Below are 23,287 nucleotides of genomic sequence, written 5' to 3'. Positions count from 1 at the left end.
CGTTCAAAAACGAGATGCGGCTTTTACTGCTCGTGGTAACTTATTATTAGCTCGTGTTTTGTTTCCATAACACTTGCGTGAACCCGTCCACCTCGAGCGCAACCGCAACAAGACCAAAGTTCTCACACTTATCAAGCCATTACCCGTAAACCGCCACAATAAACTTACGTCAACCGATCACGTCTGTAACTCTCGCTCCTCCTCTTCGTAAATGTCATAAATGCTCTTAAATATTATTCATAAAAACGTATTATTCAATTGTTTTCACGATACTAAAATTTCAGACTCGATTTCAATGCTAAAGGAATAGAGCAGGAGCCACCAAACTTTTTCTCTGAAGGACAAATTATCGCTCGTGACCGTGTTGCAGGTCGGGGTCGGGTCGGAATCGCTTGACCCAAACAAAATGACACCAGCAGCAGGTCTCATTGTGCAATAGAAATAACTGGCCTGGCACAGGTTCCACAAAAACTACATCACACATAATCTGGCACATATTTGTTTATCGTTACTAGTGGTTTGAAAAAGTAGTAAGGACTTCACGCTTCGTTTTAATTTGAAACACCACAGATATTCCATTTATTTGTTTTATAATAACTAATAATAATAAGAAACGGTCAAGGTAAGAAAATCCGTGTGTCATTAGTTCTTTTTTTTTTTTTCAAAATAAAACCAAAAACTGTTGTCTTCATTATTTGTCTCCAAAACTAAAATGAAAAAACCAGATAACCTGGATTTGCTTTTTCAGTTTTTGGTTTTGACTGTAAAAGAATAATGGAAAAAACAGATAATGACCCATTTCCGTGACTTCCATGACTGCGATGCTGGACTTTTGTGCCGGCATACGGACTGAACCAGGACTAAGACCAGGTCCAGGATCAGACCGGGACTGAGACCTGGACTTAGACCGGGACCAGACAAGGACTGAGTCTGGGACCAGGACCAGGACTGAGACTGGGACTGAGACCGAGACTGAGACCCGAGACCCAGACCAGGATTGAGGTCGAGACCAGACCAGGACCAGACCGTGATTGAGACCAGGACTGAGACTGGGCTGAGACCGGGACTGAGACCAAAACCAGACCGGGACCGAGAACGGGACCAGACCAGGACTTAAACCGGTAAAAAAAGACAAGGAGTCTGGGACCAGGACTGGGACTGAGACTGGGACAAAGAGAAAATAATTGTTTTTTTTTTTGTTTTCTTCTTTTTGGTTTTATATTGAAAAACAAATAAACGAATGAGACATGGACTGAAACAAAACAAAACACCAGGTCTGTTTTTGATGAAAAAGTGTACCTCTTTAATTTTTAGTTTTTTGATTTGAGTGTCCAGTAAAATAACATGAGGCGTTTGCTTTGGTCAGATTCTATTAAAGGAACATGTCTGGACTTGTTTCTCGCGTGTGGGATTCGCCCGGTCGTGTTTGGAGCTGCTGTTTTCTTCACACAAACCGCAGAGTGACGTGACGTTCACAGTGTTGGGGAGTAACAGATTACATGTACCAGAGTAATCAGAGTACAAATGATGAGTAACTGTATTCAGTTACAGTTACTGTTTCAGTGAGTGGTAATTGGATTACAGTTACTTTGTTGAAATAAATGGATTACACAGAGGGATTTTCCTGTTTTTACATTTTGGGCTAAACCAGGACTAAACCAGGACTAAACCAGGACTAAACCAGGACTAAACCAGGACTAAACCAGGTCTAAACCAGGACTAAACCAGGACTAAACCAGGACTAAACCAGGACTAAACCAGGACTAAAACAGGACTAAACCTAAACCAGGTCTAAACCAGGAACTAAACCAGGACTAAACCAGGACTAAACAGGACTAAAACCAGGACTAAACCAGGACTAAACCAGGATCTAAACCAGGACTACTAAACCAGGACTAAACCAGGACTAAACCAGGACTAAAACCAGGACTAAACCAGGACTAAACCAGGACTAAACCAGGACTAAAACCAGGACTAAACCAGGACTAAAACAGGACTAAACCAGGACTAAAAACTAAACCAGGACTAAACCAGGTCTAAACCAGGACTAAAACAGGTCTAAACCAGGCCTAAACCAGGATTAAAACAGGATTTAACAGGACTAAATCAGGTCTAAACCAGGACTAAACAGGACTAAAACAGGTCTAAACCAGGACTAAACCAGGATTAAAACAGGACTAAATCCTGCTGTGTGGACGTGTCTCCTCTTCTTCTATCAATAATATTTTTAATTTGGTTCAGTAAAGTCTGGGCTTTTTATTTTCTTTTAGCAGATAAAACTATCTTATGTGAAGATTTCCTCGTCTTTGTTTCTCTACAGCAAATCAAGTAATCCAAAGTATTCAGATTACATTTCTCACTTTAAGTAATTTAATGGATTACGTTACAAACTACATTTTGGTTTATGTAATCTGTAATCTGTAGAGGAATACATTTTAAAAGTAACACTCCCAACACTGGACATTCGAGTGTCTCTGTGTTAACATTATAACACACACACACACATACACACACACACACACACATACACACACACACACACATACACACACACACACACACACACACACACACACACACACACACACACACACACACACACATATCTAATCTGAGCTCTGCTATAATTACAGGCTTTTCAAAACACAGGGCATCCCTCCCGCTGCATCATCCACACACACATTAACCACGAGCACGAGGACGACCGGCACACAGACTCTGGACCCAGATAAAGACAAGACCAGTGATAATGAACAGACGGAGTTGGGAAGGTGACTTTTAAAATGTAATCCCCTACAGATTACAGATTACATACACCAGAATGTAGTTTGTAACGTAATCCATTAAATTACTTAAAGTGAGTAATGTAATCTGAATACTTTGGATTACTTGATATTGTCATGCTTTTTAGTTTAGTCCTGGTTTAGTTCTGGTTTAGTCCTAGTTTAGTTCTGGTTTTAGTTCTGGTTTTAGTCCTGGTTTAGTCCTAGTTTAGTTCTAGTTTAGTTCTGGTTTAGTCCTAGTTTAGTTCTAGTTTAGTTCTGGTTTTAGTCCTGGTTTAGTCCTAGTTTAGTTTTGGTTTAGCCCAAAATGTGAAAACTGAAAATTACCGCCGTGTAATCCATTTATTTCAACCAAGTAACTGTAATCCAATTACCACTCACTGAAACAGTGAGACAAGTCTTCATTTGTGCTGCTCTGGTGGGAGGGGCCACGTACAGAGACGCTGGAGACGCTGCTGTAATAAACACCACAGAAAATTAACAATATTTTAATAGAAAATATAATTAAAATATTTTAGTAGAAAATGAGCCAAGGGCCACATTAAAGGTCTTGGAGGGCCGGATCTGGCCCCCGGGCCTTATGTTTGACACCTGTGGTCTAGTGTATCTGATTCCTGACCTCGTCACTGGAGAGAAATGAAAGTGAGCAGAGGCACTGGGAGCGGGTGGGAACAGGACTGAAAAGTGTCAGACCTGTAGTTCAGCCGTGGTCAGTTTGATGGATCTTGCAGATCGATCAGTCTGACCACGGCTCTGGAGAAGTGAGTCTAATGTCTGAGCCAAGATAAACACCCTCTCGTCTCTGTTGATGGTCTGTGCGCTCTGATTTCTGATTTCAATAGCCTCTTGTATTCATCCATGAAAGATCTGTCAAACTGACCACACCTAAAAACAACAGCTGATAAATGTGATAAGTCAGATAAGTCAGCAGGAGTCAGCTGACACCTCAGACGAAGGAGGAACTGCTGCTGCCAAAACATGTCAAGGAAAGTTGTCTTATTAAAAGAAAATACAACGTTTCTACAGAAGAAGAAAACAAAATGAACTTCTTAAACATCATGTAGTGTAGTTTTTAAGTTATCATCTGCCTTTGGTCCAACAGAGATCAGCAAATCCAGGTCTGAAATTATTGAAATAATTCTAGTCAAGGTGTGTTTAGTTTAAAAACACAATGGAGCATTTTAAATTCTTCTTCTTAAAGACAAAGACGTGTCAAAGCACTTCGCCATTTGGAGAAGCTGGAAAAGGCACGTGCAAGTCTAAACCAGGTCTAAACCAGGTCTAAACCAGGTCTAAACCAGGTCTAAACCAGGTCTAAACCAGGACTAAACCAGGTCTAAACCAGGTCTAAACCAGGTCTAAACCAGGACTAAACCAGGTCTAAACCAGGTCTAAACCAGGTCTAAACCAGGACTAAACCAGGTCTAAACCAGGTCTAAACCAGGTCTAAACCAGGTCTAACCAGGTCTAAACAGGTCTAAAACCAGGTCTAAAACAGGTCTAAACCAGGACTAAACCAGGTCTAAACCAGGTCTAAACCAGGTCTAAAACCAGGTCTAAAACAGGTCTAAACCAGGACTAAACCAGGTCTAAACAGGACTAAAACAGGTCTAAACCAGGTCTAAACCAGGACTAAACCAGGTCTAAACCAGGTCTAAACCAGGTCTAAACCAGGTCTAAACCAGGTCTAAACCAGGTCTAAACCAGGTCTAAAACCAGGACTAAACCAGGTCTAAAACAGGTCTAAAAACAGGTCTAAACCAGGTCTAAACCAAGACTAAAACAGGACTAAACAGGACTAAACCAGGACTAAACCAGGTCTAAACCAGGTCTAAACTCAGGACTAAAACAGGTCTAAACCAGGACTAAAACCAGGACTAAACCAAAGACTAAACCAGGACTAAACCAGGACTAAAACCAGGTCTAAACCAGGTCTAAAACCAGGTCTAAAAACCAGGACTAAAACAGGTCTAAACCAGGACTAAACCAGGTCTAAACTAAACCAGGACTAAACCAGGTCTAAACCAGGTCTAAACAGGACTAAACCAGGTCTAAAACCAGGACTAAACCAGGTCTAAACCAGGTCTAAACCAGGTCTAAACCAGGACTAAACCAGGACTAAACCAGGACTAAACCAGTATTTAACAGGACTAAATCCTGCTGCGTGGACGTTTCTCCTCTTCTTCTATCAATAATATTTTTAATTTGGTTCAGTAACGTCTGGACTTTTTAAAATTTTCTTTTATCAGACAAAACATTTTCGGTTATAATTTCCTCGTCTTTGCTTCTCTACAGCAAATCAAGTAATCCAAAGTACTCAGATTACATTACTCACTTTAAGTCATTTAATGGATTATGTTACAAACTACAAACACAAATCCAGGTCTATTTTTGACGAGAAAACAACATCACTGTACAACACAGATCAGAAAACGTAACCTGGGCCGTTTAAAGTTTCACTCTGTAACATTTCAGGGAGAATCTCTCTAACCGAAACAATAACGTACCTTAATCTTAAAGAATGTGTTAAATTGACTGAGTAAATCCGTAATCTCATAATACGTGAGTCACGGAGTCGGTATGTGACGAGGAACACGAGACTCGCCGACCGGCCTGACTCAAAAAAGGTTGGGTTTGTTATTTTAAGTTGTGTTTACCGTAATAAAAATAATAACGCATTAGTCAGCGCTTTTTAATTCGGTGCATTATTCATCCGCTCCGCAAACGCCGGTGCTGAGATTGAACCAACAACCGTCATCGGACCAGCACAAAAGTAAAATTACAACACTTAACGCACAATTTTTAGGTCTCTGTATTTTACTTAAGTGAATTTTACATTGGTACTTTTACTTTACTACATTTGAAAGCGTGTATCTGTACTTTACGTTTCAAATTTGACTGAAAATAAAAAGTAGTTTACCCGATGAAAGGGCTGAGAATTATTTTTATCACATTTAATTTGAGTTAACGTCACAATTTTGAGCAAACCAAACACACAAATACACAAAAACGGCGAGAAAAATCACTTAAAATCAGCTCAATTCTTTATCAAAATCACTATATTTGATGCTGTAATTGTCAAAAATAAATAAAAATCCTCCTTTTTCTTTTTTTTTTTTTTTTGGTATTATTATCATTATTATTATTATTATTATTATCATTATCATTATTATTATTATTTACTTATTTATTTTATGTATTATTATTATTATTATATTATTTTTTTTTTTTTTTATGCGTGTTTAGTTAAGTCTGTCTTATTGTGGATGTGCTGGGTATCCAATCCCTTAAACTTGACAAATAATAATAAAAAAAAAAAAAATAAATAATTAAAAATCTGTAAAATACTTTCACTTTTTACTCTTAAATTGCATTTTTAAACAAGCACACTGCAAGTTTCTCTGATCTGGCCAAGATTTTGAAACTTATAACAGGTTATTTATCTTATTTTCTGATTTATTATCGATTTACGAGTTCTGTGACTGATTAATTCTAGTCTAGAGGTTGTTTGTTTTAACATAACTTGTTAAATTTAAATTATCTTGCTGCATTGGACACATAATTTCACTATTTTTAAGTGTTTATATCTTAAATTTTGGCCAAGCTTTTCGCTGTGTACTTCCGTTGTTTTGCTTAATGCCCGGCGTACACTGTGCGATATTTTCGGTCGTGTCACTCAGCCGCAGCTTAAACTGTACGACCAAATCTCAGGGTTTAAAAGTTCACAGCTCACGAATCATGTTCTCACACTGAACGAACCGACGCTCAGATGCGACCTGCCTGCGCACGCTGAACGTTCACATAACGACCGGAGTTGGAGTTGTTGTTCCGGAAGTAAAAATCCACGAAGAAGAAAACCACGGAATTAGAAAACCACAGATATACGAAGACATAACGCTGATCCAGGCAAAATACAGATGCGCTGCTTTGGCAATTTGTGTCATTCTCTGCACAGACAAGTCCAAAAAGAAGAGGCGACGAATCTGGTCGAAGAAATGTCTGGGCAGACGTGGGCAGATGTGGGCAGACGTGGAAAGTAGCATCAAGTTTTTCACCAAACTTGTGTTCTGTGTTGCTGGATTTGCTGCGCCTCCATGTCCTGTGTCCAAAACAGTCGCCGGCGCCATCGTCCTCCACAACCTCATATCCTGCTTCCACTTCTGCCTCCGCACATGTTCAGTCTGACAGATTCTGGCACATCGGCTCGTGAAAATACTTCAACAGAGCGAAAAACTCACGAAAGGCGACTGGATTTGAAACAAGTTAGATTTTCTTGCGACCTACGAATGTCGATCAGGACCTGGTCGTGAGGGATTCATCGGTTTTCTTTACCCCATGTTTACGACACGAAGCGCGACACACGATGAAGCCAAAGCTCGGCCCGATCCCCAAAACAGTCGCACGAGTGAAAAATCGGCTCAAAAAGGGTCAAAAATCGCACAGCGTACACCCGGCTTAAGTATATTTTTTTGTCTGATACTTTAACTTGTGTAATCGTTCGCTGCTGTATTTGTACTTTTACTTAAAGGTTGTATAGAGGATTTTTTAAGGGAAGAGAAATACAGCGACACTCCTTTTTTCAAATGTTGTGCATGCGTGACACCACCTTCCTCCTCCACAGCTCCCGCAGTAGAAGCACCTCCTCCCGCCTCTTTACTCTAGAAATCACACTTGTTTACAGCCAGTGCGCGTTCAGAATTACTGTTGAAGTGACCTGTCAGTGACGCGTCAGTTTTTAGACCCTTCGTCTGCTTCAGTCGTGCAATCGCTGGAAGGAATCTCCAAGAATCACCTCAGTTTGGTTTTGCTCCTTTTCCCTTCTCTTCTTCTTTCAGCGACCTCAAAAACTGACTTTCTTTTGCGGCGAACCGGTCATCGATTCTCGTCCGACATCTCAACAAACTTTTTGCAAACTGAGAGGAAGCTACAGTTTAAAAAAAGCCTCTAAGAACCGCCGCATAAACCACATAATCCCCACGCGCCGGCGAGTCAGTTACACTAGAAACGTAGGGAGTTTGATTAAAAACCTAACAGCCAATAGATAAAGAGGGAGCCTCGTTGTCTATTGGCTGATGTTTGTCTGGCCTCACTACGTCCACAGTTGATAGATTTTCATTCTTTTTTTTTTTTTTGGTCATCATAATTACAAGGCTGCTGCATCTCTGTATTGGTATTTTAAACTTTCATTGACAATTTGAAACAAAAAAAAAATCCTCCATACAACCTTTAAGTAACAAAACTGAGTACTTCATCCGCGACTGCACTGGACAGACTGACAGAAGTGTATATATATGTGTGTGTCGCATTCACAATAGGTAAGGTGGTTGAAGTGTCTTGCCCGAGGACACAACAGTTTTGCTCTCTGTGGTATGTATGTACAGATACGGCAGTTTCCCACATCGGTGCTTTTTGTCGTCCTAAAAATATCATTTTTTTCTAGTGTTTTTGCTTCTCTTCTCTCTTTCTCTCTCTCTTTTCTTTCTCTCCCACTCAATCATCTATATTTGTTTGTTTTTCTCTTCTGTCGCTCTCCCTCTTTCTTTTCCCTCTCTCTTGCTTCTTCCCCCAGTCCTCTCTCTCTTTCCCTCTCTCTTTCGCTCCTTTTCTCTTCTCTTTCTCTCTATATTTACCTGTTTTTCCCTCTTCTCTCTCTTCTCCTCCCAGTTTTCTCTCTCTCTGCTTGCTTTCGTTCTCACTCCTTTCTTTCTCTCTCCCCCTCCCATCCTCTCTATTTCTCATTCTCTCTCTCCCTCCCCCTCTCTCTTTCCCCCTCTACCTCCTTCTCTCTTTGTATCTCTCTTCTTTCCCTTCTCTCTTTTTCTCTCTTTCTCCCTCCACCTTCCCCCCTCTCTCTCTCTTTCACTCCCTATCTCTCTGTTTTCCCCTCACCCTTCCTCTCTCTTTCTCTCTCTCCATCCCTCTTCCTCTGTCTATCTTGCTTTCTGTCCTTCCCCTCTCCCTCTTTCTATCTCTTTATTTCTCTCTTCCCCTCTCCCTCTGTCTTTCTCTCTCTTTCTCCCTCTCCTCGACCTCTCTCTCTCTTTCTCTCCTTCCTCTCTCTTTATCTCTCTTTCTCTGCTTTCCCTCTGTCTCTCCCTTCCCCTTTCTCTATCACTTTCTTTCCTTCCCCTCTCTTGTCTCTGTATCTCTCATTCTCCTCTCTCTCTCTCTCTCTTTCCCCTCTCCCTTTTTCTCTCTCTGTTTCTTTCTCCATCCCCTCTCTCTCTCTATCTTTCTTTCTCTCCTTCCCCTCTTTTTTTCTCTCTTTCCATCCTCTCTCTCTAAACTAATTACCCTTATGTATCAATAAAGTTTCTCTAAGTCTAAGTTTCTCTTTCCCCCCTCCCTCCTTCTCTCTCTCTTTCTTCGTCTCTCCCTCCTTCCCTCCCTCTGTTCCTCCCTCCCTCTCTCTCTTTCTATCTCTCTTTCTCTCTCTCTCCTCTCTCTTTTTATCTCTCTTTCTCTCCTTCCCTCTCTTTCTATCTCTCTTTCTCTCCTTCCCCTCTCTCTATCCTCTCTTTCTCTCTTTCCCCTCTCTCTTATCTTTCTCTTTCTCTCCTTCCCCTCTCTTTCTCTATCCTCTCTTTCTCTCCTTCCCCTCTCTTTCTATCTCTCTTTCTCTCCTTCCCCTCTCTCTATCTCTCTTTCTCTCTCTTCCCCTCTCTTTCTATCTCTCTTTCTCTCCTTCCCCTCTCTCTCTATCCTCTCTTTCTCTCCTTCCCCTCTCTTTCTATCCTCTCTTTCTCTCCTTCCCCTCTCTCTCTATCTATCTTTCTCTTTCTCTCTCTTCCCTCTCTTCTATCTCTCTTTCTCTTCCTTCCCCTCTCTCTATCCTCTCTTTCTCTCCTTCTCCTCTCTTTTTATCTCTCTTTCTCTCCTTCCCCTCTCTCTCTATCTTCTCTTTCTCTCCTTCCCCTCTCTTTCTATCTCTCTTTCTCTCCTTCCCCTCTCTCTATCCTCTCTTTCTCTCCTTCCCCTCTTTTATCTCTCTTTCTCTCCTTCCCCTCTCTCTCTATCTTTCTTTTTCCTCTCTCCCTCCCTCTCTCTTTAGCTCTTGCTCCCTCTCTATCTCTCCTTCCCCTCTCCCTCCTTCTCTCTCTGTTTCTTTCTCCGTTCCCTCTCTCCTTCCCCTCTCTTTTCTCTCTTTCCATCCTCTCTCTAAATAATCTCACTTGTGTATCAATAAAGTTTGTCTAAATTTCTCTTTCTCCTCTCCCTCCTTCTTTCTCGCTATCTCTCTCTCTCTCTCTTTCTTTCTCTCTCTCCCTCCTTCTCTCCGTTCCTCCCTCCTTCTCTCTCTCTCTCTGCACGTGCCTGTCATAAAAGTCCAACACAAACACACCGAGTCACACAGAGAAACCAACACAATGAAAAGTATGTGAGAAATGTGAGGCTGAATGTGGGCGGGGCCGAGTGGAATGTGGGCGTGGCTGAGTGGAATGTGGGCGTGGCTGCGTGGACGGGGACTAAACCTGGTCTGTGAGTTTGAACAGGAATTAGAAACACACATTAGACTTCATTACGGCAAAGCGACCGTTCAGACTGAAAACGTTTTGATTAAAATCTGGGCAGCGCTTGCGTCTGTTTATTGGACGATAATAACTGACAATTTTTTCGTTAAAGGGCCCAAATTACACTATTTTCTGATCTGTTGTATGTTTTAATGTAGTTTCCTGATCACAAACAGAGCTGGAGTTGTGTTTTGTTTCATTCACACAAGTTTAACACGAGGAAATTGTCAATACGATACATTCCTCGATACACAGGCCATGATACGATAAGTTTTTCGATTAAACGCACTTTCGATTCCATACGATACGATATACTGTATTTTAAATCAGTTCAAATATGGTTCAGTAAAAAACAAAGGGTTAAATCATGACTGTGATACTAAAAGTCTTTATTAAACCACTAAGTTTGTGCAAAGTAAAAAAGAAAAACAAAAAAAAAAGTATTGCATTAAGTTCCCTTTTCTCTAGCCCGATTCATCAGCCGGTTTTAAATAATGCATCAGGTTTATGTCGCACTTTTTTGGACACTCAGAGACGCTTTACAGAGCATTATTCATTCACTCCATACTACTGTAGCCACAGCTGCCCTGGGGCAGACTGACTGAAGCGAGGCTGACAATCTGCGCCATCGGTCCCTCCGACCACCACCATCACTCACACACACACCACTTTCATACTAGGCAATGTGGGTGAAGTGTCTTGCCTAAGGACACAACAACAGTTATTCCCACTGTGGCTCCTGTGGCTCCTGATTTTCCCAGTGTCTCCATCCAAGTTCTAACCAGGTCCAGTCTTGCTTAACTTCTGAGATCTGACGGGATCAGGTTTTACTTTGTTTCACTTTGTACAAACCGTCTGACCTCGCAGGATTAGGATTCGTTCACTCGACGGTAGACGGGTACTTTTTATTATTTAACCAATCGCTGCTATTTGGTCGTGACGTATGTAATGCGCCACTAACTGGTATATGAAGCTTTTCCTAAATCCCGTAGGAAAAAGGACAATAACGTCTTTCTCCTTGATGAAATTCACCAAACATTCTCTTTGTTCCGGCTTTAAATCCTCGATCTCGGGAATCGCTGACAACACAGAATGTCTGGCTCTTCGCTGATTGGCTGATGCCGAAGAGTATTCCGATTCCTGACCTAGTCGCTGGAGAGAAATGAAACTGAGCGGAGGCACTAGGTGAAGCCAGCCTGACTACCCTTTCTCCAAACCAGCAACACAATTCAAAAGTTTAAAAACGTTTATTACGGGACTCTATTTTCCGACGGACCGATCAAGCGGCAAGTGAAGAAGAAGAACTACAACGTGAAACGAATAATGAGAAAACAATAAATTACTTTTAATTACGTTTCCAACTTCTCCGTTCCTTTACTTTTCACGTTGTAGTTGTTCTTCTTCACTTGCCGCTTGATCGGACCGTCGGAAAATAGAGTCACACGGTCACTTCCATTGTGGCTTTTTAATGTGTTGTGGCTTTTTAATGTGTTGTGGCGTTTGCCTTAAGATAGAGTCCTGCGGTCATTTGTGTTGTGGCTTTTTTTGGCGCGTTGTGGCTTTTTTTGGCGTGTTGTGGCTTTTTGTTGTGTTGTCGCATTTGTATTTGTTGCGGCGTTTGCGTTTGCTGTGATCCCTCTCGGCTTCCGTACAAAAGCAATGGCCTTACGCGGCAAAAAACTAAATCTTGCCAACTTCAGATGACTTGAATTAATAATGTTTTATCACGATTTGAGTCAATTTCACTTGACAGGCAAAATGATCTGCCAGAGGAATAAGACTTTTTGTACTTAAGATATGAAAATACATCTTGCTACACTTAGAATAAGAAAAATAAGAACTTTTTTTGCACTTAAATAAGACAAAAAACTGTAATATTGCCTGAATTAAGAAAAAGACACTTAATCCTTTGATAGATAATTTTACTTGTGAAGCTGAATCGACTCAAATAAAGTAAAATGTTCTTAATTTAATTCATTTTAATTGAACTAGATGTTGTTTTTGTTCCTGTGTATTTTTTTGCCACCGTTCTTTCTCTCTTAAATGGACAGGGCTGAGTAAACTGGATTAAGAAAACAGATTTTACAGCTGAGAGAAGATGACACGCTCGGCTCATTCCAGACCTCCTCACTAATGTTTCCATTGTTAAACAGGAGGACCCTAAACAGGACTGGAAGATCCGGGTCTGATCTCGGTCTAGTCCAAGTCTGGACCAGGTCTGGGACAGGTTTACGGCTCTCCTGGGACCAAAACATATACATCCAGAAAGCCTTATAAGGGTCTGAAGAGCGGAGAAGGTGACTCATAGGAGAAAGAAGATATGACCACATATGGAATTTTTACCATATGTCCACAAACTGCTAATGCCATTCAAAGAAAACATATTTATTAAAGCAGGATTATTCTGCAAAATCTACTTTTCAGAGCTTTGAACCATGATGGAGGTGGATTTGGAGCGATATGTTCATGTTTGAGAGATCTTTAATTATTTAATCACTTATTTTTAGGAGTGTAATGGTACTTAAAGGTTGTATAGAGGATTTTTTTAAGGGACGTGAAATACAGCGACAGTTCTTTTTCAAATGTCGTGCATGTGTGACACCACCTTCCTCCTCCACAGCTCCCTCAGCAGAAACACCTCCTCCTCCCGCCTCTTTACTCTACAAATCACGTTTGTTTACATCCAGTGCGTGTTCAGAATTACAGTTGAAGTGACCTGCCTAGAAATAATTCAGCGACCGACGCGTCAGTTTTTAGACCCTTCGGACTTTCGTTTGCGGCGGACTGTTCGTTTCGCGGCGAACTTGTTGTGGATTCTCGTCCGCCATCGTAAGAAACTTTGTGCGAATTGCAAGGAAGCTACAGTTTGAAAAAGCCTCTAAGAACCGCTGCATAAACCATGTCATCCCCGAGCGCCGGCGAGTCAGTTGCACAAAAAATGTAGGGAGTCTGATTGACAACCTAACAGCCAATAGATAAAGAGGGAGCCTCGTTTTCTATTGATGTTTATCTGGCCTCACTACGTCCACAGTTGATAGATTTTCATTCTTTTTTTTTTTTCGGTCATCATAATTACAAGGCTGCTGCGTCTCTGTAATGGTATTTTAAACTTTCAATGACAATCTGAAACTAAAAAAAAAATCCTCCATACAACCTTTAAATTCATGCTGAACCCTTTCGGTACGGGACGTTTGGTTCAGTGCAAGGCTGCGCACAAGTGAGTTCGTGCAATTTGTGTGTGTTTACATTCCGCCACTACATGTGCAGCTACACAGAAGATTCGGCTCTTTAATATTCACCAGAAAACTCGACCGTGATTGGGGCAATGTTTCCCGCAGCGCTTTATAGTTACTGTTGACAACAATCGTCCCCCACCTTGACTACCGTATTTTCCGGGCTATTAGACGCGCTCTTAAAGGTTGTATAGAGGATTTTTTTTAAGGAAAGAGAAATCCAGCGACAGTCCTTGACACCACCTTCCTCCTCCACAGGTCCCTCTAGAAATAATTTAGAGACCGACACCTCAGTTTTTAGACCCTTTGTCTGCTTCAGTCGCGCCATCGCTGGAAGGAATCTCCAAGAATCACCTCAGTTTGTCTTCGCTCCTTTTCTCCTTCTCTTCTTCTTTCAGCGACCTCAAAAACCGACTTTCTTTTGCGGCGAACTGGTCGTGGATTCTCGTCCGACATCGCAACAAACTTTATGCGAACTGCGAGAGCCACAATTAGAAAAAGCCTCTAAGAACTGCTGCATAGTTACCTTAGAAACGTAGGGAGTTTGATTGACAACCTAACAGCCAATAGAAAATGAGGGAGCCTCGTTTTCTATTGGCTGATGTTTATCTGGCCTCAACACGTCCACAGTTGATAGATTTTCTTTCTTTTTTTTTTGGTCATCATAATTACAAAGCTGCTGCGTCTCTGTAATGGTATTTTAAACTTTCATTGACAATTTGAAACAAACAAAAAAATCCTCCATACAACCTTTAAGCCTCTAACCACATCAAAAAAACCACTGCGCCCCCCGCAATCCAGAGCGCCCTATACACGAATCCACTCGGGTGTCCCAGCACGACTTCAGTAAACTATAAAGCCGCACCACCCGCAGAACACACAAACACACACGGAGCAGACAGCGACCGCACTCATCACTCCACACCGACGAGGAACGGAACGGAGGAACGAACCGAAAAAGCGAGCGCAATGTGCCGCTTCTAGACACGACTGAACAATTGAGTCATTGCGACCGATCCGTTGGTCCCAGACAGACAACTGAACAAAGCCCAGAGTCACAAGACAAACAAAACCACTCACCCATCACACTGTTGAGTTTCGTTGAAAGTCCGGCGCGGTTTATTTGTGAAAAAAAATTGAAAATAGACCACTTAATGACAGTGCTCTTATAATCCAGAGCACCTAATAGCCCGGAAAATACTGTACACTCCGCCACTACATGTGCAGCTTCATGGAGGCTCAGCTCTTTCATATTCACAAGGGAACTCGTCCGTGATTGGGGCAGTGTTTCCCCTTGACAACAATTGCCCCCCGCCTTGACTACGTCCCTCTGAACCAGGTGAATCCTCGTGCCCCGGTCCTCACTTTCACCTTTCGCTGGCACAGAATCTCCGCCCACCACATACCCTCGACCTCTGTCCGTAGCGAAAGTGTATTTTCAACCACTGGGGACGTTGTAACTGCAGCAGATCTACTTTTACTGCAGACAATGTGGACAAGTTGTTTTTTCTGGCCAAAAATATGAAGATTGAGTAAAACTTCATGCTGGAACTGTTAGTGCTGCGCTTTACTTTTTGAAAAGTTTTGTTTACTGTTTACAGGGAATTGATTTTTTAAATAATATTTCACACTAGGGATGGGCATGATTAGTCGATTAATCGATAATTGATCATTAAGAATTTCATCGGTTATGTTCATTTTAATCGACAAACCGAATGTAGGTTGCTGTGCGTAGTGTAGGGTGACCAAACGTTCGTGTCGTTCTCAGAAGGAGCGAGACACAAACATTCGTTCAGTCTGCAACATGCCAAAGCACAAATGTGTATTTAACGATGATTTGTACAAGAAATTCCACACTTTCCGTTGCGTTCGGGACAAGTGTGAGTCCATGTGCACAGTGTATAAAGCAGCACATATGTTTCGGTGTCCAGTGGGAAAAAGTTCATCAGGACACCGAAAACATTAAAAAGTTTTGCGAGGTGAGAGAAGCGCAATGTGGATGACGAGTCCCACCTCCCTCCCCCCGTACGGTGTCCTGGCTTTGACAAACGCAAACATGGTCACACTAACCTGTATTCACCTGAGTCGTGCCGCATCAGCGACACAAGAGCTGTTTGTTTTTTTTCTTCGCTTAGTTTATGCAAATTAGCGATGCGGTTTTAAGTTTTGTTTCTGTGAGAGTTGAACAAAACTGCATTAAACACATTATAATGTCAAACGGGCTGATGTGGCTCTAGAGTCGTTACGGTTTATATGTCGTAAAGTTGAATTTATTTATGCAGATTAGTAGTGCAGATAGTAATAATAATGATGATCATTTTAATATAAAAATGTTAATGATTAATCCATAATCGATCGTTAATTCTTCCAACGATCGATTAAGAAAATTTAATCGAATGCCCATCTCTATTTCAAACATTTGCTGCTTATTTGAGAATATTTTATGTAGCTTATTAGTATTACCAAGCAGCACTTTGCGTTTATTTTATTTTATTTGTGTAATGTTCAAACTAATTACTGATTTAATAAACACACAAATTAACAAGAAAACGGTTTTGCATTTTGTTCCCGAACTGTACCGAAAATGAACCGAACCGTGACGTCAAAACCGTGGGTACGTACAGAACCGTGATTTTTATGAACCATTACATTACGCTTATTTTTAAGACGCAATTTAGCCGATCAACTCCTGTTTTCACCATCACCGGTACACGCCAACTGCTCTGGACTTAACGTTCTCCAATTTTATTTTATTTTCTTAATACACGTAGGATTTGGCAGCGTCGCGTTATGATTTTGGTACAACTTCACGGCAATGTCAGCTCCCATAGTTTACGAGCACGGACGTCAGTGGACTTTTTTCTTTTATTAAGTCGTTTTCGATGAATATTGCGATTTAAAACGTCCAAACAATCACACAAGGATCCGCAGGTGTCACAGATTACAAGAACACAACGCACAAAAGCACAACAGTTCTGCCTTGAACCGCTTTTATGCCTCTTTGAAAAGGCAGGATTGAAAGCTTACAATACAGTGTTTTTCTTTGAAGGCAGTTCAAATGGGGCTTAAACAATAGCTGCGTGTTTCGTGGAAGCTCGGTGAAGGTGAACGGGTGCAAAGGCGCGCTCGCACGACCTCACCCAGTGACATCATGAGGTGGGACAGAGCGTCAAACGAAACTTTCAGAACCAAAGTCGTGGTTTAGTCGGATTTAACCCAAATACGGTGATTTAACTTAAAGGTGCATTGCGTAACTTTTCTGGTAGAGGGCCTGTCACCTGCTTGTTTCTATGGAGATGTAATTTCTCTGCCTGGAATGTTCCACAGTGTGACATTAAACAGCTCTACCTGACATTTATTCAATTATAAGTCGTTTTATAGCTCAAAAATGCCCAGAAAAACAACATTCTGACTGTGATCGGGGTCGCCTCTCCACAGATCTGACCTGTAACTTTATCTAGTTTGGTCTCCATGACGATAGAAAGGTTTAATGTCAAACTGTGCCAATGCGCATGTCAAAAAACGATATAAAAACAGTGTTAAAAGTATAAATTGCGGCGTTGTTTACCTTTCTCGTGGTCGGTCCTGATCATGTCCATGAGCGAGTTCCCCAGAGAGTGTAAACTGAAGGCGTCAAACGGACGATTACGATCCTGAAAACACAACAGGAAGAAGAGGATCAGTTGAAAGTCATTCGGAAAGACAGAATACACAGTACTGCGTCCGAAACTCTCTTTTAGAGTTTTTAGGCCGACAGAGAACCAACCAAACCAAACAGAACCAAACAGAGAATCACCGGATCCTGCACCTGATCTCGAACGGACTCACATCTTTAAGCCAAAAATAAGAATTCAGGAATTGAAAAGTAATTCTTGTTTTTTCTAAGTGAACCGTGTCGACAAAGTAGACGTCAGTAAAACAAAGAAAACGTGGGTGTGGAAAATCCGTGTGTCATTCGTTCATTCTAGGGACGGGCATTCGATGAAATTTTCTTAATCGATCGTCGGAAGAATTAACGATCGATTATCGATTAATCATTAACGTTTTTATATTAAAATGATCATCATTATTATTACTATCTGCACTACTAATCTGCATAAATAAATTCAACTTTACGACATATAAACCGTAACGACTCTAGAGCCACATCAGCCCGTTTGACATTATAATGTGTTTAATTCAGTTTTGTTCAAATCTCACAGAAACTAAACTTAAAACCACATCACTAATTTACATAAACTCAGCGAAGATAAAACTACAGCTCTTGTGTCGCTGATGTGGTTCAATTTCTGTTGGATTAAAAGACATGACTCAGGTGAATACAGGTTAGTGTGACCAGATTTGTGTTTGTCAAAACCAGGACAGCGTACGGGGGGAGGGAGGTGGGGACTCGTCATCCACATTGAGCGACTCTCACCTGGTAAAACTTTTTCCCACTGGACACAGAAACATATGTGCTGCTTTATACACTGTGCACATGGACTCACACTTGTCCCGAACGCAACGGAAAGTGTGGAATTTCTTGTACAAATCATCGTTAAATCCACATTTGTGCTTCGGTTCGTTACAGACTGACCCACTGCTTGTGTCTCGCTCCTTCTGATGCAGAGACACATGTACACACCTGTTTGGTCACGATACACACAACAACCTACATTCGGTTTGTCGATTAAAATTAACATAATCGATGAAATTCTTAATGATCAATTATCGATTAATTGATTAATCATGCCCATCCCTAGTTCATTCGTTTTTCAATATAAAACCAAAAATAAGAAAATGAAAAAACAACAGTTTTCTTCATTATTTGTCTCCAAAACCAAAATAAAAAAACGGATAATGATTCGTTTTTTCAGTTTTCGATTTTGTGTTAAAATGAAGAATAGAAAAAACACGGATAATGTTTCCCGTTTCACGTGACTTCTGTGACTGCGATGCTGGACTTTTGCACCGCATACAGACTGAACCAGGACTGATCCAAGTCCGGGACCAGAGCGGGACCAGAGTGGGACTGAGACCGAGATCAGGCCGGGACCAGAACGAGACTGAGACCGAGACTGAGACCGAGACCAGACTGGGACCAGACGGGACTCTGAGCTTTGACTCTGAGCCTCCGCGGGGCCCGAGCCTTCAGCTTCGAGCTCCGGCCTCGCACCAAACGGTCCAACGGACAGCAGCTCCAAACGAACTATTCCAACCAGCGGGAGCAGCTCCTGTTCAGAACCAGAACCAGCACCGTTCTGGCCGGCCCCAAAACAGCTCCATGAATGAGTGCACTGTAGAGGGCGCTAAAGAGTGCAGGTTTATATTGAGTGCACAGTATACATGCACATCAATAACCCGGTTATTAGCCATATCCCGGTTATGTCAGTATTCGTGTTACTGTGTTTACATGCGCACTGAGAAACCGGGACACTCATATCCGCGTGTACATGATCAAATGGAGTATCCCGGTTTCTTGACATAATCTTACAAATGCGCAGGCGCAAAAATTTAACTTAAATCAATTTCATAAACCAGGAAAAATACAAACCGTGAGCTCCTTTAGCATAAGAAGCTAAGGAGCTACGAGATCTCCCACAATCCACTGTGCAGATTCTTCATTAAAATCTTCTGCATAAATAAACTGAACTTTACAACATATAAACCATAAACACTATAGACACATCAGCCCGTTTGATCAGATAATTCAGCTCTGATCACATTTGTTTACGTTTTTACAGAAACGAAACTTAAGACCGTAGGCTAATTAGCATAAACTGTTAGCGGCGATAAAAACAACTCGCTCCTTGTGCCGCTGATGTGATCAGTTTCTTTTGGACTAAATGACACGACTCTGTGGATTATGTGTGTTATTTCTGTGACAGAAGAGGTGCTAATGATGGTAAGTGTGTTTCGTGCGTATAGAGTATAGGAGATAGTTCATGTTTTAGTTTTTCAGCGTCACACGAGTAGTCACTTTACGAGTGCAGGTCGTACGAGTGCAGGTCGTACGAGTGCAGGTCGTACGAGTGCAGTGTCGAGTGCAGATTGTACGTGTGCAGGTTTAGCGCAGCTCTTTATTTTACAGTCATTTCACTCGTTTGGTCACTTTATTTATGTTGGTCAATATATTTATGTCACTACTGTTGTGGTGAAAGGCTGGAAAGTGTCTTTTGGACGCATGCGACTCAACTTTATGTTGCAGTAACCGGGGTACTGCGTTTACATGCCACAAGTAATCCCGGTTACTATCGGAATAAACCAGCTACAGTAACCCGGTTTCTAATAACCGGGATACTGCCATAACCGGGTTACTGAAACCGGGTTACTGCGTTTACATGCACCATCAAGAAACCGGGATACTCAAAAAACCCGATCATAACCGGGTTATTGATGTGCATGTAAACGCACTCAATGTGAATGAGGGGTTAGGGACAATCAGGCAAAGCATCAAAATGTCACCTATTCGTGGATTTCAGTTTCCTCTTATATAGTGTAATTTCGAGGAGGACGTCATATTTTGTGTTAAACTGTTAATCACTATGGCAACAGTCCTAAGTTTTCATCCTTCTGAAACCCACGGATAAAAGACACGAGCTGTGAACTCCACTTGAGCCCAGTAAATACTTCAAAATTGGAACTAAACTCGAAAATAAAAACTGGAGCAGACGATGACAAAACCAGGACTGGAGCAGGATCAAACCAAGTCTACATCAGGACTGAACTGGGATCAGAAACGGACCACGGAGGCCAACTGCGAACACAGACGTATTTTTAGAGTTTAAATCAAAATTATGAACTAGATAGACGCAGTTTGACTTATTTGTTTTTCTTATTTTGAGCTTTTATTCCGTCGACTCTTAACCCGACGAGAATCACGTGAGACAAATTCTGCGAAGGAGCCGGCGCAACTAAACCAGGTCTAAACCAGGACTAAAACCAGGACTAACCAGGACTAAAACCAGGTCTAAACCAGGACTAAACCAGGACTAAACCAGGACTAAAACCAGGACTAAAACCAGGACTAAACCAGGTCTAAACCAGGACTAAACCAGGACTAAAACAGGACTAAAACCAGGACTAAAACCAGGACTAAACCAGGTCTAAACCAGGACTAAACCAGGTCTAAACCAGGACTAAAACCAGGACTAAACCAGGACTAAAACCAGGTCTAAACCAGGACTAAACCAGGTCTAAACCAGGACTAAACCAGGACTAAACCAGGACTAAAACCAGGTCTAAACCAGGACTAAACCAGGTCTAAACCAGGACTAAACCAGGACTAAACCAGGTCTAAACCAGGTCTAAACCAGGACTAAAACAGGACTAAAACCAGGTCTAAACTTAAATCGATTTTAAAGCTGAAAAACACCTCGAAAAAAAAAATCTGGTTGTGAGCTGGGCCGCCTCTTTGTGTTTTCATCATTTTTAAGCAGTTTTTCGGTATTTTACCTCAACAAATTAACAATTTATGTCTCTCTTTACTGTTGGCAACGATCAAATTGGTCAAAATAGGGACATTTGTTGTATAAAACTGGGACAAATCACTGGTCTGGTCTCCCTAATTTTATGCCAGCACATGATTTACAACTTTAATCTGTCTTTATATAAATTCTTTCCTAGTAAAGAAAAATTATTTTGTGATTTTTTTTTTTTTTGTTACATTTGGATTGGACTAAGAAAGGTTAAGTATTGTTGAGTTACAGCTCTAACAGTTCAAAAAAAGAGTCCTGGTTTAGTCCTGTTTTTAGTCCTGGTTTAGTTTCTGGTTTAGCCTTGGATTAGTGCTGGTTTAATCCTGTTTTAGTCCTATTTTAGTCATGGTTTAGTCTTGGTTTAGTCCTGGTTTACTGGTTTAGTCTTGGTTTAGTCCTGGTTTAGTCCTGGTTCAGTCCTGGTTTAGCTCTGGTTCAGTCCTGGTTTAGTCCTGGTTTAGTCTTGGTTTAGGTTTTAGTCTGGTTTAGTCCTGGTTTAGTCCTGGTTTAGTCCTGTTTTTGTCCTGTTTTAGTCCTGGTTTAGTCTGGTTTAGTCCTGTTTAGTCCTGGTTTAGTTGGTTAGTCCTGGTTTAGTCTTGGTTTAGTCCTGGTTTAGACCTGGTTTAGTCCTGGTTTAGTCTTGGTTTAGTTCTTGGTTTAGTCCTGGTTTAGTCCTGGTTTAGCTCTGGTTCAGTCCTGGTTTAGACCTGGTTTAGTCCTGGTTTAGTCTTGGTTTAGTCCTGGTTTAGACCTGGTTTAGACCTGGTTTAGTCTTGGTTTAGTCCTGGTTTAGTCCTGGTTTAGTCTGTTTAGTCCTGGTTTTAGACCTGGTTTAGTCCTGGTTTAGTCCTGGTTTAGACCTGGTTTAACCTGGTTTAGTCCTGGTTTAGTCGGTTTAGTCTTGGTTTTAGTCCTGGTTAGTCCTGGTTCAGTCCTGGTTTAGCTCTGGTTCAGTCCTGGTTTAGTCCTGGTTTAGTCTTGGTTTAGTCCTGTTTTAGTCCTGGTTTAGTCCTGTTTTAGTTTAGTCCTGTTTTAGTCCTGGTTAGTCCTGGTTTAGTCTTGTTTAGTCTTGGTTTAGTCCTGGTTTAACCTGGTTTTAGTCTGGTTTAGTCTTGGTTTAGTCTTGGTTTAGTCCTGGTTTAGTCCTGGTTTAGCTCTGGTTCAGTCCTGGTTTAGACCTGGTTTAGTCCTGGTTTAGTCTTGGTTTAGTCCTGGTTTAGACCTGGTTTAGACCTGGTTTAGTCTTGGTTTAGTCCTGGTTTAGACCTGGTTTTAGTCCTGGTTTAGTCCTGGTTTTAGACCTGTTTACCTGGTTTAGTCCTGGTTTAGTCCTGGTTTAGACCTGGTTTAGACCTGGTTTAGTCCTGGTTTTAGACCTGGTTTAGTCCTGGTTTAGTCCTGGTTTAGCTCTGGTTCAGTCCTGGTTTAGCTCTGGTTCAGTCCTGGTTTAGACCTGGTTTAGTCCTGTTTAGTCTTGGTTTAGTCCTGGTTTAGACCTGGTTTAGTCTTGGTTTAGTCCTGGTTTAGTCCTGGTTTTAGTCCTGCTTTAGTCCTGGTTTAGTCCTGCTTTAGACCTGTTTAGTCCTGGTTTAGACCTGGTTTAGTCCTGGTTTAGTCCTGGTTTAGACCTGTTTAGACCTGGTTTAGTCCTGGTTTAGTCCTGGTTTAGACCTGGTTTAGACCTGGTTTAGTCCTGGTTTTAGTCCTGGTTAGTCCTGGTTTAGTCCTGGTTTAGCTCTGGTTCAGTCTGGTTTAGCTCTGGTTTCAAGTCCTGGTTTAGGACCTGGTTAGTCCTGGTTTAGTCTTGGTTCAGTCCTGGTTTAGACCTGGTTTAGTCTTGGTTTAGTCCTGGTTTAGTCCTGGTTTAGTCCTGTTTAGTCCTGCTTTAGTCCTGGTTTAGTCCTGCTTTAGACCTGGTTTAGTCCTGGTTTAGCTCTGGTTCAGTCCTGGTTTAGTCTTGGTTTAGTCCTGGTTTAGACCTGGTTTAGTCTTGGTTTAGTCCTGGTTTAGTCCTGGTTTAGTCCTGGTTTAGTCCTGGTTTAGTCCTGCTTTAGTCCTGGTTTAGTCCTGGTTTAGACCTGCTTTAGTCCTGGTTTAGTCCTGGTTTAGTCCTGGTTTTACAGCTCCAAAAATACTAGAATGAAAACAACAACATGAAATCAAAGAAATAAAAACCAGTGACGTCAAAACTCGAAAGTGAATCTTAAAATATACATATTTTTTTATTAGAAATTACATTAAAAATCTCGTCTTGTCTCGTTCTCATGGACCCAATCTAATATTTAATCTCAATTTCTGGAAAT

At 41.4% G+C, this 23,287-nt stretch overlaps 1 protein-coding gene across 2 annotated transcripts in view; it reads right to left on the bottom strand.

The window, feature by feature from the left end:
* cpeb3 (cytoplasmic polyadenylation element binding protein 3) overlaps positions 1-23,287 on the bottom strand; it is a 214,335-nt gene that overhangs the window by 157,623 nt on the left and 33,425 nt on the right. For both annotated transcript variants that reach the window (XM_055162839.1, XM_055162838.1), the window contains one exon: positions 17,096-17,180. In XM_055162839.1, the coding sequence (XP_055018814.1) occupies positions 17,096-17,180 (85 nt within the window). The remainder of the gene's footprint in view (positions 1-17,095; positions 17,181-23,287) is intronic.

This window comes from Boleophthalmus pectinirostris, unplaced genomic scaffold (assembly GCF_026225935.1).
Source record: "Boleophthalmus pectinirostris isolate CB_2022bp ecotype Guang Dong unplaced genomic scaffold, ASM2622593v1 HiC_scaffold_5, whole genome shotgun sequence".
Lineage (NCBI taxonomy): Eukaryota > Metazoa > Chordata > Actinopteri > Gobiiformes > Gobiidae > Boleophthalmus > Boleophthalmus pectinirostris.
This window is presented reverse-complemented; position numbering and strand designations above follow the sequence as displayed.